This window comes from Phaenicophaeus curvirostris, chromosome 19, assembly GCF_032191515.1.
Source record: "Phaenicophaeus curvirostris isolate KB17595 chromosome 19, BPBGC_Pcur_1.0, whole genome shotgun sequence".
Classification (NCBI taxonomy): domain Eukaryota; kingdom Metazoa; phylum Chordata; class Aves; order Cuculiformes; family Cuculidae; genus Phaenicophaeus; species Phaenicophaeus curvirostris.
Window position 1 is genome coordinate 5,199,154 of NC_091410.1, and position 24,474 is coordinate 5,223,627.

At 53.8% G+C, this 24,474-nt stretch overlaps 2 protein-coding genes across 4 annotated transcripts in view; one reads left to right on the top strand and one right to left on the bottom strand.

The window, feature by feature from the left end:
* Positions 1-18,941, top strand: part of MYOCD (myocardin) — a 234,554-nt gene extending 215,613 nt beyond the window's left edge. For all 3 annotated transcript variants that reach the window (XM_069872309.1, XM_069872311.1, XM_069872310.1), the window contains 10 exons: positions 908-983; positions 2,437-2,598; positions 6,317-6,492; positions 7,388-7,513; positions 8,025-8,278; positions 9,307-9,460; positions 9,661-10,608; positions 14,202-14,315; positions 15,623-15,680; positions 16,325-18,941. In XM_069872309.1, the coding sequence (XP_069728410.1) occupies positions 908-983; positions 2,437-2,598; positions 6,317-6,492; positions 7,388-7,513; positions 8,025-8,278; positions 9,307-9,460; positions 9,661-10,608; positions 14,202-14,315; positions 15,623-15,680; positions 16,325-16,890 (2,634 nt within the window). In that variant the 3' untranslated portion in view covers positions 16,891-18,941. The remainder of the gene's footprint in view (positions 1-907; positions 984-2,436; positions 2,599-6,316; positions 6,493-7,387; positions 7,514-8,024; positions 8,279-9,306; positions 9,461-9,660; positions 10,609-14,201; positions 14,316-15,622; positions 15,681-16,324) is intronic.
* Positions 1-24,474, bottom strand: part of ADPRM (ADP-ribose/CDP-alcohol diphosphatase, manganese dependent) — a 193,257-nt gene that overhangs the window by 65,856 nt on the left and 102,927 nt on the right. The window lies entirely within an intron of this gene.

Consider the following 24,474-nt stretch of genomic DNA (forward strand, 5'->3'; position numbering starts at 1 on the left):
CACTTTGTACTGTGGGGTTTCCAGTTTTGCTCCAGCTGTTTGTGCTATTCTTTTATATTTATCCTTAGGAGTTTAACCTCTTTGAACTATGTAGATTTTTCTGCATTCTCTTCTTGCGTCTCAGCTTAGCAAACAGCTAATAATTTGTCCAAGTCATGCTCTAGCTTTTCTTCACCAGGCAATAAGCTTATGTTTATATTCTTGAGGTCAGCTGCCTCCAACACTGGCTTTCTTGGCCCTAATGGAAGGCTTTATTGTACCTCTGTATGACTTTCTTTTCCTAAAGCCATGAGAATGTTGGCACAAGGCTCCAGGACCATGTTCATCACAAGCTCAGCTGCAGTGATCTGCAAAGTGGGTTTTCCTGATCCCACATCAAAACTGGGATGAGGAATCACAGAGCCCAGGAGCTGCAGGACTGCAGGAAGGCTAAACCTCATGGCTGATATAGGTAGAGGGTTTGGGTTCCTTCATGAGTTGCTTGCCTTATTTCTCACCCCAGAGTGCCAGGCTTCCCCAGAAGCTGTTGCTAAAGGTACCCTCTGGAGCTGCCTCGGTGCAGCTCTCAACGGCAACATGGTGTGCAAAGCTAGGAGATCCACCACTTCCAGTGAGTAGGTCTCATCCTTCCCACAAGCTCTTATAAGACTTCAGGCATCAAAAGCCCTGGGTCGATTGGAAAGACGCAGTTTAGGAGCAGAGATAGTGAATAGTCAGCATCTCCTTGCACATTGTTCTCTTTTAGAAGAACAAGCTTGTGTCTGAGTGAGAAAAAATGTGATGTAGGAGCTCACTCCACCCAGCTTGTAATGAATCCAAAAGACCCATGGGAAGGCACAGGGGCAGGCACTCTTTGTACTGTGTTCTACTCTAGCTGAGTAACCCTCTCTGCATTTGTGTTCTGCAGACTGAAGATTATCTCAAGCACAAGATCAGAAGCAGGCCGGAGCGATCAGACCTGGTCAATATGCACATCTTACAAGGTAAGACTCCCTGATCTATGCCTTCTCCCACATACTCCTTGTGTCTCCTGCATTGTGGCCAACATCTCTCCTGCCCTACTTGGGTTCCCCTCAGGGATCTCATCACAATTATCTTTGGCCCAGCTGCTCATGAGAGGCAGATTCAAACGGGAGACTTGTACGGAATTAAGTCTAGACCTGGTCTTCAGCAGACAAGACACACATTTATTCCCTGGGAGAAGCACACCCAATACCATCTGATCTTTGTCCCACCACTGGCAGGGACCAGTGTAAGATGCTCCAGAGGACAGTGGAGTGGAGAGCAGCTGAGAGAATGGACTCAGACAGAATTACCAAGTTCTGATCCTCATGAAAAGCCTACCCAGGACATTTGTTGTCCAGCGAGCTGAAATCCCCATAGCAGGTGGCTGCCATACCCTCCCAAAGCGAGACATCTTATGTTTTGCCCTAATTCTGGATATGTGATAATTCCTGGCGATGCAGTCAGTGACCCAAGCAGGGCCATGCGAAAAGGGTGAGCCCTGCTATCAGTCTGTAAGCCACAGCAGCTCCCCCCTCTCCCATCCTGGCACATCCCTGCATCCCATCACAGACAGCAGAACACTGTGGTGTCCCTTGTTATCTCCAGAGATAATGAGCTCCTTAGAGACAGAGAGGATGTGCAGGCTCTCTCCTCAAGTCCTGTCAGTCCCCTGGAAGAAGCAGATCTCTCTCTGGCAACTGTAAATCCTGGCCTTTGCTCTCAGCATGGATGAAGTCTGTGTTTCTTTTTTCCCCTGGCACACAGAAGGGACCCAGGCCATATCAGTGCCACTGCCTCGCATTCCCCTCTCCATCTTTAAAACGAGCCAGAATAATTGTCCGTTTAACAGCTGGAAAGTGTCTTTCCCTCAGGTTAAATAATAGGAGCAATACAGACTGGAGTGGGTTCCCAGGGGCTGTAAAGCAGATGTGGAGCACCAGACAAGGACAGAGCCAGCAGGACACAGCTGGAGGAGAGATGGAGCAGAGCCTGCCTGGCTGGACATGGAGCAGGCAGGCTGTGTTGCCAGACACACACCTCTCATCCAGAGCCCCTCACACCCCTGCTCACAGAGCTCAGCATTTCACGGAGGTGGGCCCTGGTGTATAAGGGACTTAAATGTCCATTTGCTTCACCACAGAGGCTAGAGATGATTGAAACTGGCCTGCTGAGTCACTCTCTGTCATCTAAATACCTTCTGTTACTGTTCACCTCAAAGAACTCATGTCTGTTCGCTGTCCTATAGAGTCTGAGGGGTTGGAACTGGATGATCTTTAAAGTCCCTTCCAACCCAAACCATTCTGTGATTCTGTGCTTAGGTTTTGGCTGCAGCTAATCAAGGCTGTGGGGAAGGGTGAGCCGATCCTTGCCAAGCACTGTATTTACAGATGCCCCTTGTCCTGAGCTGATGCCTTCTATTTGGCCTTTTAGACTCAGTTGCAGAGGGGTCCATTCAGTCAACTCAAATGAAGCTGAAAAGAGCCCGCCTGGCAGATGATCTCAATGAAAAGATTGCTCTCAGGCCGGGTCCTTTGGAGCTGGTGGAGAAGAACATTATTCCTGTCGACTCAGCTGTGAAAGAGGCCATAAAAGGTAGTGGAAGTGAACGTGAGTGTTGGGTTGTGTGTGTGGTACTGGCAAGGTTAGGAGGATGTACCGCAGCGACTGCAAGAAGTGACCAACCTGGAGTTAAAAGCTGTCTAAATTTTATTATTTTCACAATCCAGCACAGCCTGTGTTGTCTTACCCAGGCCTACGAAAACAACTCCTAGAGCAATGACCATGGAAACACGTGCAGTTGTCCAGCCATGTCTCCTCAGAAAGAATTTCCTTTCTCAAACCCTTTCCTCTCCAAGGCTTAGCGTGCATAAATGATGCTGCTGGAGACTGGACATTCCTTCCTCCCTCGCATGGGAGAGGACCTGAGCGCACATGTATGGTTGTGAGGTCAGCCTGGACTCTCCCAGCTTGTGCCCTGACAAGCTTTTACATCCCAGTAGGTGAAGCTGGAGTGGCCCCAGTTCAAGAAGCCTCCTTTAAACCCACTGCTGCTGGTGGAAGGGCTCAGCAGAGTAGGATGCTCCATGGCTGGGAAAGAGAAATCATCCCTAGGAAGCTACAGTATTGGGGAATAGGAGGAGCCACCTGTACCCCAAAGCAGGGTACACTCCAAGCAACCAGTTCTCAGCCCTTGGCTTTTGCCCAGGCTTGGTTTCCCCCCAGCTGGAGGAGGCAGGCAGAATCCTCCACAATTATTTCCCCTGTGCTGCTGTGGGGAGGCTGGTGTGGGAGCAAACCCAAAGCCAAAAGGACTAAGATTTTGACTCGGGCCCCAGTACCAGGACAAGGAGGTTCAAAAGCAGAGAAAGGAGCAGGAAAGCCAGCAGGATCCTGCAGGACCAGGACAGCAGCCGGTATTTCTGAAGCCTGGGGCCACCTCCACACATCCAAATTTGCCCTTGGGTTTCAACTGAGGCACTGAGAGATGCTCTGATGCCTGGGAACATCCTATTCTGTGCTCCTGGTTCCTCAATTCATGGGATTATTTCCATTGGCATAATGTCATGTTAAGTGCCTGTTCAGGGGCTCCAGAGCAAGCTGACAGTGGCAGGGGTCTGGGACAGGAGGGGGCTTTGAATGACCACAGTGATGCTGAAATTTGGAATGGAAGCAGAAAGTACCTGGACTTTGGTTTCATCTCAGAAAGCAGCATAAACTATGTGAAATATCCCAGGCTCAGAGACCGCTTTGTCCTGCCGTGCAATTGTTCCTGCTCTTGTTTTCCTGCTGGGAAGCGTTCACAGTGTTCGTACAGTGGCTTCTCCAGGCTGGTCCTTGAGCTGCTCCCTTTCCAGCTCTTGCCTTTGAAAGTGAAATGTTCCAGGACTCTGTCTGAAGAGGAATTTTTAAGGAGAGTTCAAGTAAAATCTCTCCAGCCACTTATCGAAAGAGAGAAGAGTCGGAAAAAAAAGTTCTAAAATATTTCCCCTTTATAAACATTCAAGGCAGTTTTTGCATAATTTTATCCACTGGCTTGGAGGCTGGGCAGGCGTGCTGGAAGTTCGAACAGTTTCCCTCCAGCTGCCTTGTCAGGAGCTTGTGGTAAACAGAGATTTACAGGACAAAACTGTTAAAAAGTCTGGCTTAAAACAATTTGCTCGATTTTAAACTCCTCCCTTTTGCAATGCCCTTCTATCACATTGCTGGGGGAAAAAAATGTGTCCCATAAGCCAGTTTTATCCCATTTGGGGTGAAACACACAGCACTTTGGGGTCAAACATGAAGTTATTTGGTATTGTTGAGTACCCAAAGCAGGAGGTGGTGCACCTGCACCAGGAACAATTCCAACCCTTGGGTTTCTGCAGAGGAAAGCCCCAAGCTGAAGGATGCTCGAGCGCATTTTCAGAGTCAGAGGCGCTTTGCAGTGCTCACGATTTGGGGCGAAGGGCTGAAAGGCAGAGCAGAGATGAACACTGGCACTTCTGAACATTAAGCCTTTTGTTTTTGCAATACCAGAAAGATGACAGGGTTTAAAATCATTTTACTTCAACCTTGGAATCTCAACTGTTTATACAGTGGAAAGTTCAGCTGACGTGTTCCTCTAATCACCTCCGGCAGGGTGAGCAGAAAGTGCCAGACCCCAACCGAAAGCCCTAACATCCCAGTGACAGGAGGCCGCCAGCGCCCTGCATAGCTGAGCAGTGATATAAGAACCTTTTTTCACCAGGTCCTTGTCATCACTTTGTCCAATACGCTTGAGAGGACAATACCCAGTGCATTAGAAACAGCCCTGAGCAAACACCATTCTGCCTGAGATTACAGCAGAGACATGGGATCGGGAAACAATACGGTCAGCCTGGGGCTGGCCAAGAGGGGGACAGATAAGGGCAGCATTCCCCACCCGGCACAGGCCCCCGTATCAAGCAGCAGGATGCGGCACATTCTTGTCGTGCTCCGGGCTGCCACTGTGTCCTGAAGGTCCTTTGGGCTCCGGGCTTTGGCACCATTTCTCAACGCCAGCTCATTGAATGCCAGCCCAGTGGGAGTGTTGCAGATCCACAGATCCCGCTTGCTTGGTGTCATTTTTCCTGAGAGAGGATGCCTGCCCTCATCTACAGGCATGGGGAGCCGTCTGGCTGGGCAGGTGTTGACCGCGCAGCCTCACTTTCCCTCAGGGAAGACCCCTCTCGGGAGACATCTCTAATGGAGAGGGAACAGGCCCTGTTTCCAGAGATATATGAGAAGGTCCGTGCCCTGGAGAACAGGGAGATGCTCTCCACTTGCTCTCCTGTTCCTCACCCCATGTGGTGGCTGGGCAGCACCTCGGGGCAGGGAGCCAGGGCACTCTGCTTCCTCACCCACCCTGGCACCACGAGCCGGAGCAAGCCGCGATAACCCTTATCTCTCAGATAGGGGCAGGGGTCAGAGCAGGAGGGGGTGTGGCGGTGAGAAGGCACACATTGCTAGACCGGCACCAAGGACAGGTGGAACCTTGTCCCCGGACCTTTCCCATTTCCCCGTTTGTCACCTTGCTATCGGCGTGCCAAGCTGCCTGACAAATGCCAGACGTGAGCACGAGGAGATTACGAGCGTGGCCACGCTGCTCCTTCCTCTGCCCCCACCTGCAGCCTCTCCCCGGGGCTCACAGGAGACCTTTTCTTTCTCAGCACTTTATTTATCAGCAAAAGACGGGGGTCAAGAGCTCTTGCACATCTGACTAGGAGATAGCATGCCAGGAGCTTTGGAGGGGGGACAAGCAGTGTCTGGGGCATCAGGAAGCAATGGTTGTGGTTTGAAACACACCATGCGGGTGAAGCTTGTGGCCAGGGGCAGTAGCTGGAAGCCTCTGCTCAGCAGCAGCTGGGTCCACGCACGTTGGTTCTCAGGCCTTTATGGGTCTCCTGCCGGGTGGATTTCAACTTGAGTTCTTCGGCTGAGGACAGGACCTCTCTCATGGCCTGGGCTTGCGGTTGCGATGCCCAGATGACAAGGAGAGCGATGCTAACGCCTCCGTCCCCATCTCATCCCGACGATGGGGTAGGATGGATGGTAGGGCTGCTTCTGCGCCAGCCCCTCCTGCCTGCGAGAAGCCTTCTGTCCCTGGCACTCCAGGCTCCCTGGAGGCCTCCCGAGCAGCATGGTCCCTGGCACTGCCCGGGAGCTGATGCCTCCTCCTCTCCCACTGCGGGGACTCACCCAGCGGCTGCCCCGGCGGGATGGGAGATGTCTGAGCGGCTGCAGCCGAGCCCGGCGGAGGCGAACAGAGGCTCGCAGTCCCCGGGGCTCACCCCGCGGCCCCTCTCCCCCGCAGGCACCCAGGGCGGGTTCCCCAAGGCGACTGATGCCTTCGCCTTCGAGGAGGACAGCAGCAACGACGGGCTCAGCCCGGAGCAGCCGCGCAGCGAGGACTCCCCGGGCTCCACCGAGTCGGCGGCCGGCGCCAAGGCCCCCGAGCCACCCCCTGCTGCCCCCGCAGGGGCCACCCAGGTGGGGACGGGGTCCCTGCCCCACGGAGGGGGACCGGGATGGGGACCGGGATGGGGACCGGGATGGGGATGGGGACCGGGATGGGGACCGGGATGCGGATGGGGACCGGGGCACCGGGGCTGCGCGGCGCCGGCGCGTCCCCTGCTGGCCGCATCTGGTATTGCAGCTGCGGGACGGAGGGACTGGGGTGAACTGGGATGGGGTGGGAGGGACTGGAGGGACTAGAGGGACTGAGGGGACTGGGATGAAGCAGACTGGAGTGGGAGAGACTGGAGGGACTGGGGGAACTGGGATGAACTGGACTGGGGTGGGAGAGATTGGAGGGACTGGAGGGAGCAGGAGACTGGGGGAAATTGGGTGGGAGAGACTGGAGAAACTGGGGGACTGAGGTGGGAGAGACTGAAGGGACTGGAGGGAATGGGGAGTGGGTTGAACTGGACTGGGATGGGACAAACTGGAGAGTCTGGGGAAGTGGGGGAAGTAGGATGGGAGAGACGGGAGAGACTGTAGGACTGGGATGGGAGAGATTGGAGGAACTGGGGGGACTGGGATGAACTGGACTGGGGTGGGAGAGACTGGAGGGGCTGGGGCAGGACAGAGGTGGGCTCTGCGAACTGGGCTGGGGGATAGTGAAGGGGGGAATGAAGATACGGAGCTGATATGGAATGGAATGGAGCTGGGAGGGGACTGCACCTGGAAAAAAAGGGGTAGCAGACTGGGATAGATTTGGGGGGACTGGGATGGACTGAGGCAACTGGGATGGGCCAAGGGACGGAGACAGCATGGGGAATGGGGCACCAGATGCCCTTTGGAGGCAGAGATCATCTGGCTTGGCCAGCCCCTGCCACCAGCCCTACATCCCCTCTTCCACTGCACAACTTGCTCTCCTTTGCAGGATCATCCCCACAGCACTGACGGCCTCACATCAGACCCAGCCTCGGCGCAGGGCAGCCAGTGCGACAGCCCCAAGCAGGCAGCAGCACAGGAGAGCCTCCCCCTGCCCGTGCCCTCCGCCGTCAAGGTAATGCCTCCAGGATCCCCAGGAGAGGGACTGAGCCTGGGGCACCTGGCTGCAGCCTCCCCTGAAGTGCCCGTGTGCAGCAACCCCCAGGGGTGCAAAGTCCAGGGTTTTGGCCTGAAGGCTTGGAATCCTGCAGGGAGACAAACCTTGTGGTCAAAAACTGCAATTTGACTCGTTTTGTCATGGTATAAGATATAGTATTGTACCCTGCAAGAGGTGATGGCTCAGGTCCTGTGCTGGAAACATCCCCTGGGACAGGAGCAGACCACTATGCAAGGCAACACCGAAATACTTTGTGAGCAACAAGGGTCATTCTTCACCTCATGTGCTCTCCAGCACAACTGAGATGAGACATGGCACTGAGGGAGCCCCCGTAGGGAAGCTCAGCAGCTCCTGGGGCCAGAGTGTCAGAGTACCAGCAGGAGCTGCCCCCTGTCTCAGCCCTCTGAGTTCTCACAGAGGTGGTAGAAGCTCTTCTCCCAGCTAATTCTTTTCCTTCTTGGACCAACAGTCCAAATCATCAGGTGACAGCAAGAACCGTCACAAAAAGCCCAAGGACACCAAGCCCAAGGTGAAGAAGTTAAAATATCACCAGTACATCCCTCCAGACCAGAAGGCGGAGAAGTCCCCTCCACCCATGGACTCTGCATATGCCAGACTCCTCCAGCAGCAGCAGCTCTTTCTGCAGCTCCAGATCCTCAGCCAGCAGCAGCAGCAGCAGCAGCAGCATTTCAGCTACCCAGGGGTGCACCAAGGCCAGCTGAAGTGAGTGGCAATGTGCCAATAGCAGGGTTTAGCCCTGTGTCCCTCCAGACTTCTCCTTCCCATATGTGCTTGTGCCAGTGCAGGGACAATAGATGCACACAAGTGAAAGGCAAAAGCTTGGGAACACAGCACAATCTTCTGCAAAGCTGCTCCGGCTTTGTGCGGTGGCTGGGACACCTGGGACCTGCTGGTGGGTCACTAGCAGTCTCCTTACGGCCCAGTCTGGTCTTCATAGAATCACAGGATCATAGAATCATTAGGCTGGAAAAGACCTCTGAGATCAGCAAGCCCAACTGTACCTGTCCACTACTAAACCAGATCCCTGAGCACTTCATCTACCTGTCTTTTAAACACCTCCAGGGAAGGTGAATCAACCCCCTCCCTGGGCAGCCTCTGCCAGTGCCTGAGAACCCTTTCCATGAAGAAATTTTTTCCTAATGTCCAGTTTAAACCTGCCTTGGTGCAGCTTGAGGCCATTCCCTCTCGTCCTGTCACCCATCACTTGGCAGAAGAGACCAACACCCAGCTCTCTACAACCTCCATTCAAGCGGTTGTAGACAGTAATAAGGTCTCCCCTCAGCCTCCTCTTCTCCAGTCTAAACAACCCTATCTCCCTCAGCCGCTCCTTGTAAGACTTATTCTCCAGCCCCTTCACCAGCCTCATTGCTCTTCTCTGGACACGATCCAGAGCCTCAATGTCTTTCTTGCAGTGAAGGGCCAAAAACTGAACACAGGATTTGAGGTGCAGCCTCACCAGCACTGAGTAGAGGGGCAGAATCAATGCCCTGGTCCTGCTGGCCACACTGTTTCTGATACAAGCCAGGATGCTATTTACCTTCTTGGCCACCTGGGCCACTGCTGACTTATATTCAGTCGGCTGTCAACCAACACACTTGGGGTTGATGCTTCAGGTCTCGTACAGGAGGTGGCAACCTGAAGGGAGCAGAGAGAGGGTACACTGGGCACAGAGACCCCGGTGGGGGAGGCAGTGGCAGACAAGTTACCTCAAATCTCCTTTGTTATTTCAGGCAATCAAATGAGCAAATGGCTAAAAGTTCAAATTCTTCATCAACTTCTGTCAACACCACCCCTCTTTCTCCTGTGAAAACCACCTTTTCAGGCCAGACGTGTGCCTCATCTATCAAGCCAGGCCCTCTGCCATCTAACCTGGATGACCTGAAAGTGAGTGCAAACTTTGTCACCGCAGGAGCAGAATCTTATAGCCTGGCAACTCTGGTGACTGCAGGTGTGCCAGTGAGTGCTTGGGGGAGGTCAGAGCTTCAAGCAGGAAGCTGGGAGATCTGAGACTCCTTGTTAGAAATGTTGTGTTTTTAGAGGGCTCCTCTGCCATCAGGACTGATCATTGGTGACTTTCCTTCTAGGTGTCGGAACTGAGACAGCAGCTTCGAATACGAGGCCTGCCTGTGTCAGGCACCAAAACAGCGCTGATGGAACGACTGCGGCCCTTCCAGGAGTGCAGCAGCAGTGCCGTGCCCAACTTCAGTGAGATCACCACCGTCACCTTCCCGGTCACTCCAACAAGCACCCTGTCAGGTTACCAGTCACAGTCCTCCACCAGCATGTTATCCAATGGCTTCTACCACTTCGGCAGCACCAGTTCCACCCCACCCATCTCTCCAGCCTCCTCCGACCTCTCTGTGAGCGGCTCCTTGCCGGACACATTCAACGATGGGCCCATGTCTTCTCCCCAGTTCGGCCTCCAGCCGTCTCCGGTTCATGGCAATGCCGAAGAAAGCCTCATGAGCAGCATGAATGGAGGGAGCATCCAGCTGGAGCTGGAAGGGATTGACACAGAGAAAGACAAGATGCTGGTGGAGAAGCAGAAAGTCATCAATGAACTGACATGGAAGCTGCAGCAAGAGCAGAGGCAGGTGGAAGAGTTACGGATGCAGCTCCAGAAGCGGAAGAGAAGCAATGGCCTTGAGGAGAAGCAGCAGCCCACTCAGCATTTCTTTGGCGTCCCCATCAAGCAAGAAAACGCAGTGTCCAGCTGTCCATTTGCATCCAAACAAACTGCCTTGAAAGGCCAAGCCAGCAGCTCGGATAAGTTAAGTAACTGTGGGGTGCCACAGCTGCCTCACATCGTAAATAGCCACTGCCTGGAGCCTGCAGGGCAAAGCACCATCACCTCCTCGACATTCCTGAGCCCGCAGTGCTCCCCTCAGCACTCTCCACTCGGGGCTGCCAAGAGCCCCCAGCACATCAGCCTCCCACCGTCCCCCAACAGCCACTATCTCCTCTCGGTGTCCCCCGGCTCGCAGGCAGAAGGGCGCAGCGGGTCCCCGCAGACCAACAGTTGCCTTCGCACAGTAAGTGGAGGGCACCCCAGGTGGCACCGTGGTGGTGAACATGCAGGTGTCTGCAGGCACTCAGCCAAACATCCCACTTTGAGTCCTTTCGTGTCAGCCCTGGACTGCTGGCACCCGGGGTGGGCACCCAGGGGGGCACAGCAGCACGTGGGGCTGGCTGGAAGGGCAGAGCAGGTTGGAAAGTGATGGACACTGCAGGGTTCTTTGCGAGGCATCTCCTGGGGAGCCCTGCTGCCACCGCACCCGGGTGTCCTGGGGGGTGTCACAGCACAGCCCCCTGCCCCAGGGAGCCCAGCACAGCTCCTGATGCCCCAGAGAAGCTCTGGCACGGCTCCCCTCTTCCCCAGAAGAACCCCAGCACAGCTCTCTGCCCCTTGGTGAGCACTGGCAAAGCTCCTCATGTCCTGGGAGAGTCCTGGCACAGCTCCCTCTGCCCTGGGGGAGCACTGGCACAGTTTCTTGAGCGATGAAGCTGGTGAGGGGGCTGGAGAACAGGCCTTATGAGGAACGGCTGAGAGAGCTGGGGGTGTTTAGCCTGGAGAAGAGGAGGCTGAGGGGAGACCTCATTGCTCTCTCCAACTACCTGAAAGGAGGTTGTGGAGAGGAGGGTACCGGCCTCTTCTCCCAAGTGACAGGGGACAGGACGAGACGGAATGGCCTCAAGCTCCACCAGGGGAGGTTTAGTCTGAACATTAGGAAAAAATTTTTCACAGGAAGGGTCATTGGGCAGTGGCAGGGGCTGCCCAGGGAGGTGGTTGAGTCCCCTTCCCTGGAGGTGTTTAAGGGACGGGTGGACAAGGTGCTGAGTGACATGGTTTAGTGATTGATAGGAATGGTTGGACTCAATGATCTGATGCGTCTTTTACAACCTGGTGTTTCTATGATTCTTCTGCCCTGAAAGATCCCTAACTCAGCTGCCTCTCCCCTCAGAGGGCGGACCTGGCACATCTTGCTGTGCCCCTGGGGGAGTCCTGGCACAGCTCCCCCTGCCCCATGGAGCCCTGGGGTGGCTCCCTCCACCCTGGGGAAGCCCTGGCACAGCTCCCTCTTCCCCATGGAGCTCTGGCAAAGCTCTATCCACAGCGGGAAGCTCCAGCACAGATCCCTCAGCCCCTGGGAAAGCCCTGGCACAGCCTCCTATCCCCCAGGCAAGTTCTGCTGCAGTGTTTCAGGGCTTTCCAACATCTTGCTGAGCCATTGCTGCTCCTAGAAGCGTGTGAGGAATTTTGACTGCTGGTTTGAAGGAGGGCAGTTTCCCCAGTCATATGAGAAGTCTTTTCTTGGGGAGATAAGAGCAGGGCTTGGAGATGGGGTCTGCAGTCAGGTAGAGCTTGCGCATCCTCACCAGGCAATCAGCGGTGAGTTGTCCCTTCAGCATCTGCCACTCTTCACTCAGCCCTAGGGACAGGTACGAAAGCTTGGAGAGGGATGCGTGCTGTCAACACACAAAAAGCAGCACAAAGTGCTGCAGGTCGCAGCTCAAATTCGCCCCAGCACTCTGCAAGCCAGCAGTGATACCTGTAAAACACACAGAGTGCAGAAACACTGCATTCAGGGAAGATGCGCAGCAAGTGCACGCCGAGTGTGCAACAGCCAGAGGAGCAACAGCCACAGCGAAAGCCCCAGCGCTTGATCAGGGCAGCACAGAGCTCGCAGTCCCACCCTGAGCAGTGGGTTGCAGTGCTGCAAGGTGGCAGAAGTGGGATGCAGCATTGTCTTTAAGCCATGCAGAAGAGCAATGAAGCTGGTGAAGGAGCTGGAGAATAAGCCTTATGAGGAGCAACTGAGGGAACTGGGGTTGGTTAGCCTAGAGAAGAGTCTACAACTGCCTGAAAGGAGAGTGGGTGTTGGTCTCTCCACCCAAGCGATAGATGATAGGATGCAAGGGAATGGCCTCAAGCTGTGCCAGGGGAGGTTCAAATTGGACATTGGGAAAAAAATTTCACAGAAAGGGTTCTCAAGCACTGGCAGAGGCTGTCCAGGGAGGTGGCTGAGTCACCATCACTGGAGGTGTTTAAAAGACATGTTGGTGAAGTGCTTAGGGATATGATTTAGTAGTGGGCAGGTACAGTTGGTCTTGATGACCTCAAAGGTCTTTTCCAACTTAGAGATTCTATATAGAGGATGGTGAGATAGGTGACATGGGCAGCTGACACACAGCACTGCCCTTGGGGAGGGCAGTGAGGAGCAATTTAGAGTGAAAGGGGCAGAGAGACAGAGTGCTGCTGGTGGGATTGGCGGTGTAATGTGATGCTTTTAGTGTGAGACAGGCAGTGGGGCTTGCTGCTGGCTGAACTGGGCAACGAGAAGCATCACTTTGGGTGAGTTGGACACTGAGGAACAGTGCTGTGGATAAGCTGGACTGTGGGGCAGAGAGCAGGGGTTGCAGTTGGATGCAGGAGGTGACCTCAGCAGTGGGACACGGAGCTGTAGATGTGAGCTGGGCAGTGGGACATGGTGCTGTGAGGCAATTCTCTGAGAGAGAATCATAGAACCACTAAGTTGGAAAAGATCTTTGAGATCATCAAGCCCAACCATACCTGCCCATTACTAAATCATAACCCTAGGCAGTTCATCTACCCATCTTTTAAATACCTCCAGTGATGACATGGGCAGGGATGGGCAGCAGGACTGCGGGCAGTGAGCATCAGCAGGGAGAAGCAACACCTCGAGGGCATCTCCAGGTCCTTCCTCATCACCTGAGAGCACAGGGCGTACAGAGGGGGTGGCTCTTCAGTGCCCTACAGCTCAACCCAGCTGTAATACCACCCGTCCTAGGGTGAAGGTCACTCTTCAGCACCAGCTCCCTCTCTGTGCCGTCCACCCCCCACACCATGGATACTGTTCCTCCCACTCCCCCTCCACAGAAAAGTGGCCAGGATATGTGTGGCCAGGCTGAGTGGCCTCACTGCTGCCCTGGATCCACTCCTGGTTCTCACCCACCTGGCAGGGGCCCGTGCTGCATCCCTTGGCCCTGACTCTCATGGGATGAGGCAGCCACGGCCAGGTGGTGGGGAAAGACACAAAAGGGCCTAGAGATGATGGGAACAGCAGCTGGCAGGCAGTGGTCCTTCCTGGAAGGGAGATCTGGCCAAAAGCTGACACTGATATTGCAGATGTTCAGCACAAGGAAAGGTTAGGTGCTGACCTAGTGACTCTTTCGAGTGGTCTTCCCTGGCCTGGGCTCTGTGAGCTGCCCTGGAGGTGGTGATGATGGAGATGGTCCCCAGGAGGGGCCAGGAAGCAGCTGGCAGCTGGTGAAGCGCTGCGCTCTGGTTGGGTGCAGCTGACCACCAGCAGCCCCTTTCACCCTCTTCCTCTGCACGTTCACGGCTGGACCAAGCACCAGGATGCTTTGCAAATCATGCCAGTGCTCCGGCAGCAACCGATGGCCAGCTTGGTCCTGGGTCTCAGAGCTAGGCTGACAGAGATCATTTACCACTCCCTCTTATACCCACTTCGAGCTGCTTTAACCCACAAAATCCTTAGCTTCCCTGGCACCACCCTGGCTTCAGCAGGGGTGGGAGAGAGCTGGGTCTCCCACTGTGCCTCCCTGTACATTGACTCCGTTTCCCTGTATTTCCCCCACGCAGATGGCTACGCAGGCAGGTCAAAAGCTTTCTATTCCATCCCCAAGTTTTTGTAAGTCAAGCCCAGTCCTCTCAGAGGTAAAGCAGCCTCCACCCTATGAGGATGCAGTAAAGCAGGTAACTGCATGGTTTTTATTTTCTACAGGGCTAGGGCTGTGCAGGGTGTTCTTAGAAAGCTGGTGTAACTCATCTCCAGGAGCTACCACCCGTTCCGGGGGCTCTGGGCAGAACAGGCCTGTTTCCATCACTCTTGAAGTGACAGTCACTGAATGACTGCCACAAAGGACTCAGACACCATACTGGATGGGATTAGCCTTGAGAAGAGGAGGCTGAGGGAAGAGCTTATTGCTCTCTACAACTACCTGAAAGGAGGTTGTAGGGAGGAGGGAGCTGGCCTCTTCTCCCAAGTGACAGGGGACAGGACAAGAGGGAATGGCCTCTAGCCCCACCAGGGGAGGTTTAGGCTTGACATCAGGAAAAAATAATTCACAGAAAGGGTCATTGGGCAGTGGCAGAGGCTGCCCAGGAAGGTGGTTGAGTCACCTTCCCTGGAGGTGTTTAAGGCATGGGTGGATGAGGTGCTGAGGGACATGGTTTAGTGATTGATGGAAATGGTTGGACTCGATGATCCTGTGGGTCTTTTCCAACCTAGTAATCCTGTGATTCTGTGATAACATCTTCTGTGCTGACAAAAGGTGCTGGTCCTCCTCAGGGTCCTGACATGCCCCACAAATCCTGCAGGACTTCAGTGTACTCTTCTTCGGGATGCTCAGTGTTGTGTAAGAAACAGACTCTGGAGTCACCAGGAAGCTTTACCTTCCTTCTTTGGCTCATTTGCCAAGTGCCCTGCTCCACGCCATCTGCCTCCCTTAGCTTTACCCTGGACCACTCTTTCCACAGGGAAGACTCCATTGCTCATAAAACCCTAACTGCTTTTCTCTCAGCAGCCTTAGTGTCCGTCATGATGATGCCTTTAGGAAAACAGAGTGATGATCTTGGCAGTGACAAAAATGGGCTTGTCTTGGCTGGCAGGGGGGCGTGCAGAAAGTCCTTCTAGTCTCCAGTCAGGGAGAGGAGCATGACAGTGCATTGTCCCCAGGGAGCTGTATGGAGTGCAAGGAAGCAGATGCCAGTGTGAGGTGCTGGGTCCCTAAAGTCAGTGTGTCCCGATGTCCCTGGGAAGAGGCAGTCTGTGGTGGGCACTAAGCAGAGGGTCGGTGGGAGGAACTTTGCACCGTGCTCCCCGGATCTGCCATGCTTGTCCCAGGGCCCTGCAGTGCTCACCTGAAAGCCACCGTCTTCGAGTGGCATCTCTCCTGCATGGGAGAAAGCCTTTTGTGTGGTCTAGAGCCACCAACCTGGCTTGTGGCTGGAGGGACTTTCCTCCTAATGCCCTCTACTCTCCTCTTTGTCGTTTGCTGCAGCAGATGACACGAAGTCAGCAGATGGATGAGCTCCTGGACGTGCTGATTGAGAGTGGAGGTATGCACTGCTTCCCTGTTCCCCTCCAGGGCTCCCCCTCCAAGCCAGCATCAGTCTGTGGGGCTCAGTGCACTCTGTGCACCCCGACAGAGTTCTGTAAAGCTTTGATTTGTCCTCCCTGTGCCAGCAGCTGCTGAGATGCAATCCAAAATCATATTGGCTCTCCCAGAGCCTGCTCCTGCATGGGCAGACCCGGTGGAGTGGTCCGGGCTTAGTTATTGCCTCTGCAGCCTGTGCAGAGAAAGGGACGGCAGGGCAGCAGCCCTGTGCCCAGCACTGCCACCATCCTCCCCACACAGACCCCAGTGTCCCCCACCATGCCCAGTGCCCCCAGTGCCATCTCCTGCATAGAGCACTGCCCGTGCCCTTTCCCACGCGTGACCTGTGCCCAACCCTGTGGGGACAGCTGCCAGTGCTCATGCCCTGGGACTGTGTCCAAAGCCAGGGCAAATGAGGTTAGAAAGCATGAACGTGTGAGATTTCCCACAAGAAGGATGGGTGAGCAATGCCAAGGGGATTGGGTGAGCAGCAGGTCTCCGTAGGCTTGTTCAAGAGCCCAGCTGGGGGGCTGTGGTGGTAGCCCTGACTCAGTAGTGGTGGGGGGCACTGCCAGAGCACCTCAAACCCCTCTCATTTGTTGACAGAAATGCCAGCCAATGCCAAGGAAGATCGGTCCTGCCTCCAGAAAGTACCTCAGATAACAGTCTCCACAGGGAACTCCAGTGCTTCTCTCCCAAAGTCATCTGCCCCGTTCGAGCAGGTCTCCTCAGCCCAGCTGTCCTTCGAGCACTGTCCGGGCAGCAACGATGCTCACCTCGAAGTCCTGCTGAACGCCCACAGTCCCCTGGGGAGGGTCAGTGAAATCGCCCTGCTGAAGATGGGAGAAGAGTCCCACTTTGAAGGGATGATGGAGGGGTTCTCCGGCAAAGCCACAGATGAACTGCTTACCTCCCAGGAGATTTTACAGACTCCCCTCTCTCCCATGGAAACCCAGCTCTCCCCTTCCCCTGCCGATGGTTCTGGTTTACAAATGAGTTTCACTGAGTCTCCATGGGAAACAATGGAGTGGCTGGACCTCACCCCCCCCAGCTCTGCCACCGGCTTTGGTTCGCTCACCCCAGCAGGTCCCAGCATCTTCAACATCGATTTCCTAGATGTTACCGATCTCAATCTAAACACCAGCATGGACCTGCACCTGCAGCAATGGTGAAAGGAAGGGGGTGGAGGCAGGATCCTTTCAGCCTGCAGCAGCCAGCACAGTGTTTCTGTCATTCCACAGCACACGCAGGGCTGATGTGCCACGTCCAGGGGAAACTGGAGTCATTTTCCCAGCATATAAACTTGTTTGGATTTCCAGTTACAGCAAATTGACAGCATAACAGCTCTGGTGCTTTGGTTTTCTTCCATCAACACCTCCCAGAGAGGATACCAGTGCCTTTAACAACACTTGTTTGACTTGACAAGAACTTTTGTTTCTCTTATCTCCCCTCCCCACCCCCCAACCCCCCCCGCCCCGCAATTTTAGCAATCACTCTTGTGAGAACTGGAGCAGCTCATGACAAAACTGTGTGGTTAGACCTCATCTGGATGGCAATGGGAAATAATTGAGAGGAGAGACCACTGCTGTCCCCTCTTCTACTCCCCTCCTGCTGGTTGAGCCCTGTAGGCAGTCCTGCTGGTCTCTTCTTGGCCATGCCCGGGCCAGGGGTGTAGGAGCAGAGAGGTTCTGCCCAGAGAGGGTGGCAAGCACACTTTGTACAGCCAGGCTCACCTTGCTTCCTTCCTCCTGGCCCTGAAGCTGCACTGCCCAGCCCCTCTAAAGCTCTGCTCCAGATGGATGAGATGTGGAGAGCACCACCACATTCATGGTGGCACCTTGACGTGTCCTCTTGGTGCCCGGTGAGCTGAAAGCCCAGGAGCCATCTCAGCTGCACTCTGAACTGAATCAGGTCTGTGACCTTGGAGCAGAGAGCTTTGGACATTGGTAGCAGCTGCTCGGGCTGTTGGTTTCAGGTATTGAAGGGACACAGCGCCCCGGTGGAGCTGCCACGTCCCAGCTAGTGCGGTACAAAGAGATGTGTAACGTGTTTTGGCCCAAGGTAGGAGCAAGTCATATGGAAAATACAGGCTTTGGAGGGGGTGTCCTTTGCACAGCCAGATGTCAGGATGGATATCCACCACCTTGCATGACCTGGGAGCAGCGGGAGCCAGAAATAGGCACTCAACGACCTGCAGTGGGGCAGGGCTGAGCAGGCCTTTGCATGGCTATGGTTTTGTGCAAGCGCCTGCTTTTGTTGCCTCCACTTCTCTGCCATCCAGCCCTCCATCCTTCCTCCCATTCCTCCTTGATCCCCAGCAGTCATCCCCTTCTTCCCAAGGTTATTCCAGTGTCAGCGTTCACTCAGCCCAGAGCAAGGCCATCCGGAGAACAGCTGTGAATCACCGAGCCTGGAGGAGCTGGTTCTCCTGAAGCCGGAAGAGACGGATGCTCTCTTGCAGTGATGCCTCCCATTCGAAGTCACCAGCATTTCTCCTACGTGCAATATACTTCCTCAGGCTCTAGCGAGAAGGAGCCTTTGCTTCTCTTCTTGGCCTTCACCAAAGAACTTGCTGCGGACTGTTTGACGGACACGTCGACTTCTTTGCAATTCTGGTTTTGCCAAAGTAAATATTGTTGCTGACAAAGATTGTTAAACTATTTAGAGACTGAGTGTATTTAATATTTGTGTTACTGGAAGGACAGCACCTCGGAGACGCAGCAACTGGGGAGGAGAAGGTCTGGCAGCCTGGCCGTGGCTCCCCTCAGTGATGCTGGAGCTGTCGGAGGAGGATCTGCAGCCCCTGCTGTGTCTCCAGTTCATAGCCTTGTTGCATGCTGTATAAAGCACGTGGCAGTATCTTTCAAGTCACTATTTAAAGCACCACTTTTCTATTGTACAAACGGTCACCGTGCACTGCTAGGATAGACGAACACAGGTTGCGTTGGTTTTTTTTTAAGTCATTTCTTTTTCTAAGTGAGACATTTTCCGAAGCTGGGAAGCTGGTCCGTGGGGAATATTAATGGCACTTGAAACAGAGTAGTGTTAGCTGCTCCACTGCATCGTTGTACAGCGCTTTCCAGATAACTCTCAGCAAACCTATTTTCTTATTTAAAGGGATGCTGTCAGCTTCAACCTTGTAAGCAAGCACATTTCCTTACCTATGTTACCAGTAACACCTTCATTATTAAAAACCTCTTTGTCTTGCCACTCGTCTGCTTGCAATTTGCTGTTTGATTTCAGCCTCAGCCATGCCAGCAGGAACCATTTGGTATCAGCTCCAAGTCCTGCAGCAGCCACAGTCCTTACAAAAGCAGAAATGTTTTTTCCACAGCAACAGTTTCTCCTGGAAGATTTCATAGAATCATAGAATCAACAGGTTGGAAAAGACCCACCAGATCGAGTCTAACCATTCCTATCAATCACTAAACCATGTCCCTTAGCACCTCATCCACCTGTCCCTTAAACACCTCCAGGGAACACCCTCCCTGCAGCTCCCAGAAAGGAGGTTGTGGTCAGGTGGGAGCCTGTCTCTTCTCGCAAGTAATAAGGAGAGGAGGAAATGGCCTCAGCTATGTGTTAGGCAGTTTCCTCTCCCAAGGAACATGAGGAAATATCTGTTCCTCAGCTCTTCTGGGCTCACCACCCTGTGCCCTCAGGGTCGTGTGGGATGAGGAGGCGGCAGAGGGAGGAACTTGCCTGTCCCCATCACAGTCCCCTGAAGCACAGGGGAACCTGGAAGCCTCTGGCCCACAATAACAGCTCCCAGTGCCTTCCTGTCTCCCTGGCATCCTGCACTGCACCCCAGTGCCACCTCTGCATCCTCAGCAGCACCCAGCCCTGTCGTCTCCAGCTGCCCACCAGCCAAGGGCCCCTTGGCCTCCTCCTGTGCTCAGGCAGCCCTGGCACCTCCTCACCCACATGCAGCCCCCACACCAGCCTGGACAGACACCTCGCACCCGCTCACCACCACAGGTCACTCTTTCACCCCTCCCCAAGTGCACTACCACCCGCCTGGACCCTCTGCTCATCCCTAGACAGTTTCTGCAGAGCTTCTACCTCCCTCTGACCCAAACTCATGACAGGAGACAGCAGGACAACTCCCTACTCATGCATGGACCTGCTGCAACCGCTTGAATCGTAGAATCATAGAATCATAGAATCACTAAGTTGGAAAGGGCCCACTGGATCATTGAGTCTAACCATTCCCATCAACCACTAAACCATGTCCCTCAGCACCTCATCCACCCGTCCCTTAAACACCTCCAGGGAAGGTGACTCAACCACCTTCCTGGGCAGCCTCTGCCAGTGCCCAATGACCCTTTCTGTGAAAATTTTTTTCCTGATGTCCAGCCTGAACCTCCCCTGGCGGAGCTTGAGGCCATTCCCTCTCATCCTGTCCCCTGTCACTTGGGAGAAGAGCCCAGCTCCCTCCTCTCCACAACCTCCTTTCAGGTAGTTGCAGAGAGCAATGAGGTCTCCCCTCAGCCTCCTCTTCTCCAGGCTAAACACCCCCAGCTCTCTCAGCCGTTCCTCATAAGGCCTGTTCTCCAGCCCCCTCACCAGCTTCGTTGCTCTTCTCTGGACTCGCTCCAGAGCCTCAACATCCTTCTTGTGGTGAGGGGCCCAGAACTGAACACAGGATTCAAGGAGCGGTCTCCCCAGTGCTGAGTACAGAGGGAGAACCTCCCTGGACCTGCTGGAACCATAGAATGTGGAATCATAGAATGGTTTGGGTTGGAAGGGACCTCAAAACCCATCCAGTTCCAACCCCCTGCCCTGGGCAGGGACACCTCCACTGGACCAGGCTGCTGACACCCTTGGATCCAGCTTTTCTGGTGCGGCTGAGCAGAGATTTGCTGTGCGAAGTAGCATGTGCTGGGACGTGGTGGCTTTCTCCTGGCAGAAGAGCCTGCCCAGCCCTTCCAGCTGGGATTTATGCAAAGATAATGGCTTTTAGTCACACACTGCCTGGCAGACACGCCAGGGTCCAGCCAGCCAGCCTGCTCTGCTGCTTGATTCCCAGCACAGCACTGGGTATCTCCAGAAGAGGGAGTTTGTGCTTCATCCTGCTCTCCAAGCGTTGGCACAGCTTTAAACATCATGGAAAAATCAAGGGCTGCCTTCTTTTCTTACTCATCAGAGCAGACAACCCTTCTTTTTCCAGACCCTTAATATGCTTGAAGCAATGGTTTAGTGATTGATAGGAATGGTTGGACTTGATGATCCGGTGGGTCATTTCCAACCTGGTGATTCTATGATTCTATAATGAGCACCCTTGTGATTTTTATCAGGCGTCAAACTGAAAATGGAGCTTTCTCTAAGAAGCACCCAGACCTGAGCACTTCATTTCTGCTTACCTGGCCACCAAAGGAGACAAGAAGCTAGGATGAAGCAGAAGATCAGGGTGAATAGGCGATTCAAAGTGCTCCTGAGGGGAGTAAGTGCTGGTACACATCTGTATTCACGTTGCTTGGGTCCAGGCAGGGATGTGTTTGAACACATTCAAACCTCAAAGCTGTGAATTGGAGTTCCACAGCCATACGATAGCGCTAACGGGGTTTGGATGCTGTAGAACGCTTGGTAAAGATCTGAGAAGGGCCTCGGCCACGCAAGTGGGCATAAGGGTATGAGGAATCGGTACGAGGTGCCAGCTGGGAACAAAGACACTGGTCAGTGGCTCAAAGTCTACCTGGAGGCTGCTCAAACAGCTGCTTCTCAGCCTTGGTGCCGAGTACAGAAATCAGAGCAGCCTCAGAGCCCGTGCAGGGGCACAGAGGGAGAAGACGTATGAATCTGGTCACAATGCCCACGGGACTATTCCCAGCCTCAGGGTTGGAGAAAGCCAGACAACTCTCAAGCAAGGAACGCTGGAATTGTCCAAGGGCTCACAGGAGCAGCAATAGTGGTTCTGCGTGGGTTTGGGTCCTATCTGAGACCCCAGCAGCAGCCAGGACACGGGTTAGAGGTTTTCTATATCCTCTCAGCAGCAACACAATGAAAACCGAGGCCCTCAGTGAAGGCAGTGAAGTCCAAATAGGCAAAGAAAAGAGTCCACAGGAGGAAAAACTGAATTCAACAAAGGGGTAACTGAAAAAGCTGCAAATACAGTCCCCCCTGCATGCTGCAGAGTGACAAGGGAGAAGAGGCAAGGGGAATCCTGTGCCTCCTGCAGAGCATGGGAATAGCCAGTGCAGGGTATGTGCAGGTGGGCTCGCATCTAGCTACCAGGTACTTCCATCTCTGCCTCTTCCAGCTGGTTCTTTCCAGCTGTGACAGCTTCCTCAAAACCAAATCTCAGGACACGAAGGCAGGTCGCAGTGCAAAAAGGACCGAAATCCCAGAGCAGATCTGATTCATGGCAATTGGAGTCGGGTCCTCGGCATCTTCCCAGTAGGGAAGGACTCACCCTGGTGCATGGTTGGCTTCTGTCTTCTACCTGGAGATCATCAAATCAGGAATCTTGGGTTCTGGCTGAAGGGTGGGGACATCAGGTGGTACAAAATATTCCAAGGATTGTGCTGGCAAGGGGAACCTTCCAGAAAAAAAGCTTCATGTGGTGGAAACACTGAATTTATGCAAACTGACAGACCTCCACCACCTTTAACTCTTCACACTGTGTTCCTACACAGCAAGACTTTCTTCAGCTCCATTATCTGCCTTCCCTTAACTAAATTCTCAGCCTTCACATGAAGAGACACCACAATTGCCCATGCTTGGTTACTCCACCCATTCACAAGTACTTCTGCTGCTGGGCTGTGGCGTGACCAGTGATCCCTGCCAGGATACCATCACTGAACTGGGACAGCCCCATCAAACCAGATGGAGAACTACAAGCCCTTGTGGGCGGCCCCTCTCCCCTGGCACTGCCTTCTTTCCCAGCGGGGCTGCTGGCGGCCAGTTCTGCTCACCTGCCTGGACAGTCTCCAGGTTCTCTGTGGCTTCCAAGCAGCAGAGACACTTCATAGAATCATTAAGGTTGGAAAAGGCCTCTAAGATCATCCAACCATCAGCCCAACGCCTCTGTGCCTACAAAACCATGGCCGCAAGTGCCTCGTCTACACGTTTCTTGAAGCCCTCCAGGGATGGAGACTCCACCGCTGCCCTGGGCAGCCTCTGCCAGTGCTTCACCACTCTTTTGATAAAGAGATTTTTCCTAATATTCAATCTAAATCTCAGCCAGCACAACTTGTCCCAGAACCAGGAGGTCTGGCAGTAGGAATTACACACGGCTCAGTTCTCTTAGATCATCTGGACTTTGCCAACATCGACTGCTCTTGCAAAACTAAAGCCTGTGAGGCTGTGAGCATCAGCTGCCGTTTCCCCGGAGCGCGGGCACAGGGCCACCTTCCCTCCTCACAGGGATGAGGTGTCTTGAGCCACCAGAGCCTCCCCATGCAGCAAACCATGGTCACCGGAGAGGCAGCTCCTTAGCACAGAGGGCTCAGCAGCCTTCCAGAGAGAGAAAATCCATCCAGGTCTCCCTAGATCGTTCTATTTTCTTAGTTTAAAGTTAGCACAAGCAGTTTCAGGGTAGCTCTTCCCCTGGCCAACTGCCTCCACCTGCAGGGCCAGGTATTTCAGCAGCTTCCAATGCATCTTCCCATCCGCTTCTGACCTCACAAAACGAAAATAAGAAGGTCACAGTCGCATCCTACTTTTATTACAACTGACCTGCAGGCAAAAAAGATAGAACTATTACATAAACACTCTGATCCATGTATAATATCTTAAATCGAGGAGGGAAGGCAACCCAGGATACCAGATAAAATATTCTGAAGCTCTTTTTAAGCAGTTATGTTCCTGAGCTCCATTTTACAGACAATAAGGCAACATCCCTACACATCAGCCTTTTTATACATTTTTCTATGGTACAAAAAAAAAAAAAAGCAGCGTTCAAAATGTACAGTTCTTACACTATTTTCACAGCTTCTGAACACTATACACCTCTTTTCCCCCCATTTTTAATAGAGATACAGCGTACTAAATGGCGCACCTTTAATAGTTTAAAATGATCAGTGTTTAATACACTAAACCAGTGCTTCTGCACAGCCACCTGTGCCACAGCACCTCGACCGTCGCTTTTGTCACCAGCAGCTCAAAGCTTCACGGTTCCATCTCCCATGGAAACAAACAAGCTGTGCTGTGGAAGAAAACAGAGCCCAGCCGGGTCAAAAGAGCAGAGCAAGGCTTGTGTCAGAGGGACACTTATTTCTCGGGAGGCTCCGTCTCAGTGTTGGCCATCTGAGAGGTTTCTGGAGTCCCTGTCACTAGGGAGATGTGAATCAGACTTTAACGTCTGGAAGGTGGGGACAGAGGCAACTCTGAAACATCTGTCTTGGCTGGATCGGTGTCTCCGGTCCCCCCAGCCAGCCCCCACGAGACCCAGCGCACCCCAGGTCCCGTCACGGGGGGAGCTGGAGAAAAGACGAGATTCCTGAGGCTGCTGGGCTACGGGGAGAGGAAAGTCATTGCTTTAGATACCCTACACGTCTTGTTCAACTGGTGCTTCATGTGGTTCATCGGAGCTATTGGGAATGATGAGTTACTGCAGAAGGCTCTGCCTTGTCCATTCTGAGAAGACTTTAGCGACTGCCTCGCCTGGCAAGCAGCCCTGAAGGAACACAACGCAGGAAGGAGGATTGCCCACCCCTACCTGGCCGGACACGCTGAGCCCCAAACGATCACATCAGCATCAGCCCGGGGGCCAGAGGAACCAGCTCCAACAGCCGAGGGGGAGACGAGCAGTGCTGCCT